The sequence below is a fragment of the Chenopodium album genome, chromosome 14, assembly GCF_948465745.1.
Source record: "Chenopodium album chromosome 14, dcCheAlbu1.1, whole genome shotgun sequence".
NCBI lineage: Eukaryota > Viridiplantae > Streptophyta > Magnoliopsida > Caryophyllales > Amaranthaceae > Chenopodium > Chenopodium album.
In genome coordinates, this window is record NC_137847.1 from 52,571,569 (window position 1) to 52,583,593 (window position 12,025).

Below are 12,025 nucleotides of genomic sequence, written 5' to 3' on the forward strand. Positions count from 1 at the left end.
TCTTAATATTTAATCAAGTTTGGGCTTCAAAAATAAAAAAATAATGGTTATTTTGTGCGAGACTAGATTCATAATAAATTAGACATAAATTATCAGACATTTTATATATTTTTGAAGATCTTGACTTTTAAATTTTATATACTACTTCTGTCTTTTTATTTGTAATAAAGGAGTATTTTATGTAAAGACATACAAAAATCATTTGTAAATAGAAGAAACAAGTTATTGAATATATGTATATATAACTTTGAAATTAAAAATTCACCCAAAATTTTGAGTTTTACTATGTCCTGATGACAGAAATACTAATCTATATTAATATCACAAGGATAACTTGAGAAAATAAAAATCAATGAAAATATGATACAGATGATTAAAGTTAGTACTCCGAAACATAATTGCAAAATTGAACTATTTATGTTTACTTTCCCTCACTTTTCCAAAAATCCTAAAATGTATCAATTGAATTAAAAGGAATAAAGGATATACTCTCGAGTCAAGTTGATATCCTAAAATGACTTCCCTAGCCTTAATTTAAATAAGGTACTCATGAGTCAAGCTCTAACAACAAAAAACTAAAATGAGCCAAGCTTGAACTAGCAATTTAAATCTTGGTTAAGCTCAACTTGAATTGAGCTCAACCTCAGGAATTTCGTATCAAGCCGAGCTTGAACAAGATGCATGATAATCAACTCGCCTCATTTAACATCCCTAGTCACAACCAAACTTAAGTAGCTTATGGATTTATATGAAAAACCAAATGAGTTATATATATACCCGCTGGCCTTAATAATTAGCTTATTTTCACATTATACAAGTATCATTTTTTTTTTTACCACTATTTAACCGATTACCAAATATACCACTAGATAGTGTTATACATCCACATGTTTTATCGCAAGATGATAAAGCTAAGCAAGGACAATCTTATCTCTAGTTGGCGTGAAGTAGTACTTAATCACTTTCACCCATTGATGGTTGACAATTGTAGAGTTTCAATTTTATATCCCTAATGATATCACTTGTCTTTGTGCCTCTTTTAACACCGTACCATAACAAAATATATATGTGATTTAAGATAAAATAAAGGGTCATTTTGATTGTACTGTATTCCACGAGTAAAATAGGATGAATGGAGTACGAAGGTATGATGACCTTAAGAAATATTCTGGCTAAGATCAAATAATGCTATATTCTATCCTATGCAAATCATAACTTAACATAACTATCATATTTTCACATAATTCTATCTAAACAACTTTGCATTTGACCTTTTTCATACAAAATTATAAACTTTTTGGTTGGAACTTGAAATTGGACAAGTAAAAAAATAGGACAAAGGAGTGATAATTTTGACTTAATACTGATTTTTAGATGTTAATTGTTTTTCTCAATCGCACAACAAATTCCTTCAAACCAATAAAATTCAATTGTAAAAATTAAGTCCTAAGTTAATAAAGCTTATCTTTTGTTGCAATCAAGTAGGCATTATTTTCAACTATACATTACTGCTCGTAATTGTCTGAGATATCCTCTTATCCAAAAACCATTTCCACAAGCTATCAAGTGTCACAACAAATTAAATTAAAACTCCAACTTAAACTTAAGCTTAACTCAACTCATTATCACCCATACGAGTAAAACAACTAAAACATCTATCAGTTTAGAACACTACTTTTACGTGTGAAAAATTAAACATGACGAGTTTCAAACTTGATCATGACTTTTCCATATAGTGCAAAAAATAGGTCGAATCAATATTGAGTAACCTCATTTAGGCCCCACGCGTCCACACCACACCACAACCTATCATGTAAGAGACTCTTAATCTAGCCAATTAATCCTACTATCCTAGGAATGAATTATGTTGCATTGAACATTTTACATGTGCGTGAAGATGTATTGGCTGTTGTTGCAAGCAACTTGCCAAAGGTATCTTTCTAGTACTATAAATAATGTATGCCCACTCCAAATGTATGTAACCAAAAATCTCTCATTCAACAATATAGTTGATCAACTTAGTTTGAAGAGAAAGAGAGAAAAAAATTAAATAAAAAAAAAAATCTCTTTTTTTTTTTTCGTTTCCTAAAATGAGCAAAGTTTGTAGCCTTCAGTCTTCAATTCTTGTATCCAAAAACAAATTATGTAACAATGAAAAAAAGGGAAGAAAAATGGTTAAATATGCTACTCCTTTTAACTCACTTAATTGTTCATTATCAATGAACCACACTAGTAGTACAAGTACTACTAAAAGTAGCACTGGAAAATTTGGGAAATTTGGTGGGAAATATGTGCCTGAACTTTTAGTAACATGCTTGAACGACCTTGAAGATGAATTCTACAAAGCCCTTAATGATGTCGAGTTTCAGGTTAGTTTTTCGTTTAATTGAATAAAAGGTGGTATGTGCGTAATTACAACCATCGTTGGTATATACAAGTATATTTTAAACCGCCTTTATAACATCAACTGTTCAATGCAAAATGACTGAGTGATAATATTTTAGTTTTTCATTCCAATCCAAATTTAAAAATACTACGTATATATATATATATATATATATATATATATATATATATATATATATATATATATATATATATATATATATATATATATATCAATACGTTGTTAGCTTGTTACCAATGTTTCTGCATTTAGATGTAACCTTTTTCTTTAAATTTTCGAGTGTTTGGTGATAATATTATTCATGCGTGCCTTCAATTTTCTTTCATTTCAGGAGGAGCTAGGGACGGCTCTAAGGGACTATGTAGGACGCGAAACACCCTTATACCACGCTCAAAGGTTATCGGAACACTACAAGGACAAAGACGGGCGTGGGCCGGAAATATACCTAAAAAGGGAGGATCTCAACCACGGAGGTGCTCACAAGATCAACAACACCCTTGCGCAAGCCATGCTCGCTAAACGTATGGGACGTATGAGCATTGTCACGGCTACAGGCGCTGGGCAGCATGGTGTGGCCACTGCTGCCGTGTGCGCGAAGCTCGGTCTCTCTTGTACCATTATCATGGGTAGATTGGATATAGAGAGGCAACCATCTAATGTACGCCTCATGAAGCTTCTAGGGGCACAGGTAAACATTTCTCAATAACTTTGTTAAGTTTAATTTAGAATGCTCTATAATTTTAGTCCTTTTTTTACAAAAAAAAAAACTATAATTTTAGTCTTTAGTACTATGTATATTTCATTTCCATTTAGTACTATGTATATTTCATTTCACATATTTCAAATTGACTTTTTTTTTTTTTAATGAAATTAAAGAAGTTATTGATTGAAATTGTATATCAACAAATATGATTAAAACTCATTAACCATAAAAGAACAAAACATTATTTTGTACGTGAAAATTTTACAGTAATCATTCTTAACACGATTGCCATTATTCTGAATTTCAAGTCGATTCTCTATATATTTTTTTGTTAATCAAACTTATTACAAATTAAAAGTAATTTTTTTATTTTTGTCTAAAAAAAAATATTAAAAACTTCATGTTTTTCTAAGAAATTAATTTTTTGAATGTTCAAATTTTTTTTTTATAATTAAGTTCCAAAAAAGTGAATTTTAAGGATAACTATCATAGAAACATCAATTTATAATTTTATATGGAGTAATTTTGTACTTTTTTCTTTCACGAGCTCAAAGGGGAACACGTAAAAGATAAAAAGAACATTACAATCTGTCATAGATAAATTAGAAGTTGACACAACAATTGTGGGGTAGCAAAGCAATAACTTTTATGATGTCAACAAGACTAGTGTACGTGATGTCATGCACTCAAGACTCATATTTGTATTTGTGATTGACTAATTATATTATTACAACGTAATTAATCGGGATAGCATGTGACTGGTATCGCAGCATAGATATTATTCGGTACTCTGTATTACAATACTAACAGCAAAATTTTTACAATGTAAATCAATTATTGTTAGAGATATGAGGTACGGAAAATATATGTTATTTTTACCGTCACATCATCAACCATATGATTTGAAGACATATTTTTAGTTGTCATCCGGCCCTATAGCATCTTTTTACCAAGTCCTTAAGTTGATATGCTTATACTAATGAATACATGTTAAATGAAGGTGAAATCGGTAGATGGGAACTACAAAGACGCAAGTTCAGAAGCAGTCCGAGAATGGGTGGCAAACTTAGAGACCAGTTATCACTTGCCGGGGTCGGTCATCGGGCCACACCCATGCCCGACGATGGTTCGAGAGTTCCAATCAGTCATAGGGAAGGAAGTGAGGAAACAAGCAATGGAGAAATGGGGTGGGAAACCAGACGTTCTGGTGGCGTGTGTAGGAGGTGGATCGAATGCAATGGGTTTGTTCCATGAATTCATAGAAGACGAAGGGGTAAGATTGGTTGGAGTAGAGGCTGCCGGATATGGATTAGAAAGTGGATGGCATTCGGCTACCTTATCTAAAGGAGAAATAGGTGTTTATCATGGAGCTATGAGTTACTTGTTACAAGATGATGATGGTCAAATTGTAGGTCCGTATTCAATTGGTGTTGGGTGAGTATACATGCACTACTACATGTAATTTGAATCGATTTAAACTGTCGTTTATGGTTTATGGTTATGCATACGTTTTTGGACAGACATTTCTCTCAGAAAAAGAATGATAAACAATGACTGATCCTTGAAACCAACATGTATTGTATCCGAATGACAGATAGTATGGAAAGAAAACAAGCTTGCTATCAAAACATTATAGTGGCAACATTAAGGAGGTTCAAATGTCAGCATCATTACAAGTTAAATAGACTAGACAGCACTAATAGGGTGACTATTCCATAAACCTTGACAAACCTACAAATAATCTCATGATCTACTAAATAATCATTACATGCACATAGACTGGACAGACTAAATGGAGTACAAAGCTTTAATATAACTGAATTACGATTTCCTTGAACTTGCAGGTTAGAGTGTCCAGGGGTTGGACCAGAGCTCAGCTACCTCAAGGACAGCGGACGAGCAGAGTTCCATGCAGTCAGAGATGAAGAGGCCCTACATGGTAAGCAACACATCAAAGCATAATGGGAAGGGAGGGACAATATCCTTGTTAGAATGCTTTCAATAACTAAAGAGAGGACGTGGACCTCCTAGTTCCTCTCTTGCTTTGGACACCTATATACTTTTCTTTCGTTTAATGAGTTCGTAGCTTTCATAACCCCAACTGCCTTTACTTTAGCTCATTCATCGTGAAAAGGATAGACATACATTTAGTGGACATGGAGTATTCCCTTTAATAAAATCTTCTCTCTTAAAATATTCTTCAAATTTACTCGACAGGCTTTGGATGAGACAGAGGGAATACTAGATGTACACTAAAAAGTATTTTGGTCCCAATTGGCCTTTTCTAAGGAAATGGAAAGTTAATACAATTTAAGAGGGTAGATCCTCTAACCTGAATTAAATATACTGTTTGTCTTGCAGCATACAAGAGGTTATGCAGGTTTGAAGGAATTTTCCCGGCCCTGGAAGCCTCGCATGCAATTGCTGCCCTGGAGAAATTGTGCCCTACTCTGCCTCATGGCACCAAGGTTGTGGTCAACTGCAGTGGTCGTGGTGACAAGGATGCCGCCACTGTTCAGCAGCTTGACCAACTTCTCTTATTTAATGCTATGGTGGGAAAAAATGATACATCAAACAGCTCTAAACAGCCCTCACCATGCACTGACTGCAGCGATATTCCATCTGAAGAACATATAAGTTTTGGCACAGAGAGTACAAAGGTCTTGCACAAGAAGAAACGGCTAAGCATGTAACCGTCATATATTAGAAAGAAAATTTTAGGGCTGGTAACACTAACACTAGCAGGTTAGCTAAATAATATCGTAGAAGAGGATGTGGATATTATCTGGAAGATAAAACTAGTTCTACCTCCTCTGTATAATTGTAATCAAGTCCACAACTATGGTCTTCTCTTTGCTGAAGCCATAATATACACATAAATAAATAACAAAATTTAAATAGGCATAGTGGTGGTGAAAGAAAGTATAGACTAGAAGAGAAAGGTATTCTCATAACTTAGTGTGGCTAGCTACTGTAATTCCAAAATATGCAATAAAATATATGCTGAAGAGGTGAGAATAACTCTAATTTTTCAGGCTAGCAAGTACAGTAATACATATTGAAGCCTTTTGCAGATAACTGACATGACACCGGGAATAGCTGTAACCAGCTGCTTCCCTTTCAAGGCGGCAAATCCATATTTTCATCAGTAGCCTTCTCTTCACATCAAATAACTGATTAACGAGTTCAAAGACCCAACTCTTCATGGAATATTTATTTCATCTCAAATAACACCAAACTAATTGCAAGTTTACTTTATAATGGACCAACAAGCTTAATTAATACTTGTATAATAACATTTGGCACTTAGAATCCAAAATTCAGAATCCATAGTTCCTTCAGCCTAGTATTCATCCACACAAGGCATATGCATGTGAAGAGAAGGCACTATGTTTGAGGCACTCAACCACGAATCTTCAGGGTTTGTTTCATTGCCAGACTGAAAATTTTCACAACATTTGGCAAATAGAATCCAAACATCAGCAGTTGAGAATCCAAAGTTCCTCCCACAAAATCAGTAACATCTACATGCCAAATACACATGTCTTGCAAGGAAAGCAGAGTCTCCCTAACATTATGATCATGCTGCAACGTTTAAGGCACTTGAGCATGAATATTTGGAATTTGTTTTATCACAGGGAAGAGGTACTCACAGCCCATGTTGAGCAAAATATTTGTAATACCATCAGCAAAAAATAAAACACAGGGATCTCAATACCTTTGTAGCATTCATATATTTTTTTAAAACCAGCTTATAATAAAAAAGCATTTTACTAGTACTAAGGCTTCGTTCTTTTCACCTTAGAAGTATAAATTTACAAGAAAAATAAGTCAAATTTGGGGCAATAAATTCAGATAAAAGCTATCACATTCAGTTTACAATTGAAATAATGTGTATCATTTCAGATAAGTTTCAGTAAAAGTCAGTTACTAAGTTAAGGTGTGTTCAAGTAAAAAGAATGAAGCCTAAATCACTATATTAGAACACGCAAAAAAGACAAAGCAGAACCTCATATGCCTAAAAAGCACCAAGTGTAAGGAAAGATAAAGTGCTTAGCAGGAAAATTTTGATCTCAGTCAATTAGATTCTTAAACTTCTTTATGAAGGATATTGATGTGTTGCTTGGGAGTGAATCACTCACGACCCAATACTATAACTGATAAATAGATTAGCGACGAAATAAAGGTTGCCTTACAAGAATCTTCCTGTCACCAATCACTTGTCTAAATTTAATCAGAGCTAAGTGTAAAGTGACTATAAATTCTGGTTTAATTTGATTTTGTTCAGGCCACAGAAGACAAAAATGTTACCAGTTGCCCACTTATAAATGTAGAAACAAAAATAGGAAGAACTGACAGTAAAATGATTAGATTAGAGGAAATCAGATTATTAACACAGTACGTTTCAGCCAAAAGACACATCCTGAGACTCATGATTGTAGCCTAATGGCCCTATCACACAACAAAATATAAGTACCTGTTTGATAAGTAGGTGGTAATGGAAATAAATTTGTAAATACATTTGAAAGGAAACTTCTATGCCAATGCCCATGGAAAAGTTAGATCACCCCAAAGTATCTCTTCTTTCATAATTCATTACCATACATCACCAGTTAAGGGAGAGGTATTGGATGGTAGATATTTATGAATAAATAAACACATGTTTGGGGATGAGGAAACATACTTACATTATCATGGTCATTTGAATGATAGATTCACTGCAAAATTACAAATTAATTCATAATCCATACCGCCCTTTATAACCTCCTACTAAATTGGCTATTTTTGGTATTATTTTTGGTATTCAAACACTGCCTAGATCCCAATAACCAGCTACGAGACAAGTTCCAGAATTTACAAAACTACGAACTACAGCTTATGCAAGTATTTAGTACTCCCTCCGGCTCAATTTACTTGCCCCATTTGACCTAAAAAACAGTCAAATGAGGCAAGCAAAATGAGATGCAAGGAGTATAAATTATACTTCATATTAGCTGCTAATAACAAACTAGTACGTCAACAATATTGATCAAGGATAATTAGTTCTAAAATCAAAGAAAGTACGCAACCGTAAACATAACTATCTAAGCAAATTATACAAGCAACTATCAAGCTCTGTTACCTGAAGGACAGCGACCGTGTAGAATTTCCACACTGTCAGAAACATAATTTCAGCAGTAAGCAGCACACAAACTGTCAATTTAACAAAACAAAATATTAAACAATAGGCTAAGTACATAATAAAGGAACTAAGAAAGAAAAAACACTGATCCAAGAAACAAATTCTCTTATGGCATTCACAGCACAAGTTGGTACTAAATTACCTATGGACAGCTTCACTTAAATAAGCAATGGCTGGCTTACAACCGTATTATAGTTGTCTGGAAACAATTATCAAAGAGTGCCGACTATCTCAGAAAATACCAATGAGCAACAAAGTACTAAAAAAACAGCAAATTTTGCATTCTCTCAACAGTTTTAATTCATCAAATTGAGGAATCAAGTTATGCACACAGCATCTTTGTAGTCAGTAGACAAGATGTGAAAAAATGCCTCTTACCTCTTAACTTTGAATTTCTCAGACCCTTTCCAACAGTATCTCCATGAAATGCATCAAAGAAACAATATAGTTCTAGTAAATAAACTGGAATTGCATGATTGACGAATGTTATCAAATTCCGGAGAGAGAGAGAGAGATTATTAAATGATAATGTAAACACCAAAAATAGCACCATATCATGTTAAAGCATGGTGGAAACGAGTTTAGGGTTTACAGTTCACTATTCCTCAATCTTCTCTTCATAGAATCAAACACAAAGTATGTTGTATTACTTATATTATATCTCACAACATTCCCTGTAACAAGTTTCATCAAAGATAATAAAATTTTCAGCTTGCCCTGAAGAAATAAAAGATAGACTATGTTAATATCAACAAAACGGCAGAGAAGAATCTAGGGTACCTGACCCCTGGTCTTCTTCAGGAGAATCCTAACTAATAATCGGTTAGGTTCTCAATCCTCAACCAATATGACAATGCTTTTGTATAACTTTAGAGAGAAGTTGAATCAAGTAATTTCTTAAACAGATAAGAGTAAAAATTTACTGATCACAAAAGTGTTCAATAATGTTCCTCTAATCACCACCAGCTGACAGATTGCAACAATACCACTAACCAGAATGGAGGTTCCTCCACCTCATACAGTCATTTACCATTTGCTAAAAGTATCTTCAATTCTTCATGATAGCCAGAGCCCAGAGCTACCACACCTTTCTGGCATGAATACTGTTTTGATGAAGCTTCTTATATTAGCCACCCTAGCTTGAAATTCAAACAGAATTTTTCAATTTTCTGTTCCACTCGTAGCTAGAAAGAATAAAGCAACATTCCTTCTTTGTATCTTCATCCCCTAAGCAAAATGATGACAGCTCTTAAAGCAGGTCACTTGATCAGTCAAAATTCCCTCATCTAAGTAGTAAAAGTCCCTTTTACCCTACAAATATAAGCTGTACAGAGCTCAGGTAACTTATCTTTGTAGGGTAGCACAAACTTGTTTAAGAAAAAAGACTCGCAGCTGCATACAGTCGTCAACATTCCCACTTTAACAGTGACAAGTTTCCTCTCTTCCAAGACCTTTAATATAGTATAGCGCGGCAAAACCCTATCAGTCATACTATATGACATCACATAAGAACGATTTGCTAAGTACCCTGGTTGGCATCCCAACTCATTGATGAAAAAATTCAACCGCTCACGAATTGTTTTCTCCGACAACACCAAACACCGCGGTGTCTTCCTCATCATAACCTTAATATCAGAATCAGTCCATCCAAAGCTCCTAAAAATCCCATACTTAGTTTCCAGGGTATTCTCACTCAACGAAGCTAGCAATACAACAGCATCAGAAAACTGAATCAACTTGGGCGGAATCCCAAACTCCTCATTGACCCTCTTTAAAATCTCTTCAACCCTTTTAGGATCATGCCCAAAAATCTCAGTATATTGAACTAAAAGATACAGAATTCTTTCATTACTGAAACCATACTTTCTAAACAGCTCTATATTAGGGTGTAATCCTGCAGCAATATCAACACTCATCAACCAGTATGATCTCTTCAAAAGTTTGAAGAATTTTTTGTCATCACCCACAATTGATTTCACATAACTTATCATGGGTATAATACGATTGGTAAAATCCCTTCTTAAAATTGTAGAATTTGAAGAAACAATATCAGCTAAATCAGAACCAGAAATACCCAATTCTTCTAAAGCTTTAAATTTGGGAATTAGGGTTCTATCAACACTACATTTCAGCAAAATTGGCAAAGAAAATATAAGTCTTTTCATCTGGGTATTGCTAAATCCTCGTTGTTTCAAGAAATCAACAACTAAATAAGGGTTTTGAGTGGATTTAATGCGATTTGATTTACTCACCTTACTCCAGGAAATAGCTGCTTCTTCCCTTGTAAAACCCAGAGAGTTAACCATGAAATCCACCATAGAAGTGGGAGAATTTTCGGTTGCAGAAAATGTTGAGTGTAGAAACAAGCGATTGAGGTGGAGAGAGAGATGGGTCCGGAATTGGACGCCATTAGAGCACAATTTCAGCATTTGCGATTCAACCCATTAGGTTTGGGTTGAGGGTTTTGGGTGACCAAACCGTATCATACAATAATCAAGTTTAAGGTACTAAAGGCCCCGTTTACTTCACCTTATTTTTGCTGAAATGAAATTTTTTTTACCGAAATAAAATTATATTTGTTGAATTTAAATTATTCTTATTGAATTGAAATTATTTTTGCTGAACTGAAATTATTTTTACTGATTTTCTATTATAATTCTTCTTTAAGAAAACTAAATTTTACTGAATTGAACTTATTTTTACTGAACTGAAATTAATTTTACTGAACTGAAATTAATTTTACTGAACTAAACTGAAATTATTTTTACTTAATATTATTTTTTTAAGGTGAAGTGAACTAAGTGGATAGTATAAAAAGTCAAAACATAACATTTAAATAGAAATAGAAGAAGTGTTATCATATTGGTAGATAAAAATGTAAAATTGAAATATAAAAAGGATTTGATCTATGTGAATATAAAAGTTATTTATATAATAACTCAGGGCATCGCTCGGACCCAAAATGTAGTTAAATATGAAAAAAGGCTTAATTTAGATTTGTTAAGGAACGCTCATTTACAATTATTTAAACTTTGATACACAATCTCTAAAGAAAATTAACCATATATTTATATGGTAGAATAATTTACATACTCATGTAGTTTATTGTTACAAGACTAATAAGAGAAGTGAAACAAATAAAACACTTAAATCAATTTTTATCAAGGGTGACTTCACGGCGATTTAAAGGGGTGACTTAGCAGTGAAAGATACTAACAACAAAGTAAAGAAACAGCAAGTCAAAATCACAAGGATTGGATAGGAAATGGCTTGAGAAAGATTTTGAAATTTGAAAAAAAAAAAAAAAAAAAAATTGACCATGAAAAAGTAGTACTTCAGTTATTAAAGCCCATTTGGTGGTAGCGTTTTGGCTAGGTCAAACACTAATAGATAATTAGTAGGGTTTGACAAGGTAACGTGTAAGTAGCGAATAGTGGTAGAGATAGTGGTTGCTTGGATAGGTTTTCACAAATATAAGGAAAACAAATGTTTCACCCACAAAAGTAGCGGTGCATGTAAATCTCTTATTTCTTATTCATCACGTCCAACAACTTTTCAAATTTCTCATCCAAATTCCTCCATTAGAGATTAATTAAATAACTACAAGTTGTTTAGAGGTTCTCAAAAGTTGTCTTAAACAGAGTAATGTCAAGAGCATAAGTGTCAAGGCTACATTCAAATTATTCTTCTAATTTGTAACTCTTCTCTCGCACTTTTTGGAGTGGGCCAATAA

The 12,025-nt window shown here is 33.5% G+C and overlaps 2 protein-coding genes across 2 annotated transcripts; one reads left to right on the forward strand and one right to left on the reverse strand.

Moving 5' to 3' along the window:
• Nucleotides 1-2,013: 2,013 nt before the first annotated feature.
• LOC145577531 (tryptophan synthase beta chain 1-like) lies at nucleotides 2,014-6,253 on the forward strand. Its single transcript, XM_081635016.1, has 5 exons — nucleotides 2,014-2,369; nucleotides 2,739-3,095; nucleotides 4,111-4,544; nucleotides 4,955-5,049; nucleotides 5,472-6,253. Exons 1-5 carry the CDS (start codon nucleotides 2,091-2,093, stop codon nucleotides 5,801-5,803), a joined length of 1,497 nt encoding a protein of 498 aa, XP_081491142.1. The 5' UTR covers nucleotides 2,014-2,090; the 3' UTR covers nucleotides 5,804-6,253.
• Nucleotides 6,254-6,295: 42 nt separating this feature from the next.
• LOC145577532 (transcription termination factor MTERF8, chloroplastic-like) lies at nucleotides 6,296-10,753 on the reverse strand. Its single transcript, XM_081635017.1, has 2 exons — nucleotides 8,233-10,753; nucleotides 6,296-6,549 (listed from the first exon to the last, which is right to left on the reverse strand). The coding sequence occupies exon 1, from the start codon at nucleotides 10,719-10,721 to the stop codon at nucleotides 9,579-9,581; it is 1,143 nt and encodes a 380-aa protein (XP_081491143.1). The 5' UTR covers nucleotides 10,722-10,753; the 3' UTR covers nucleotides 6,296-6,549; nucleotides 8,233-9,578.
• Between the last annotated feature and the right edge of the window lie 1,272 nt (nucleotides 10,754-12,025).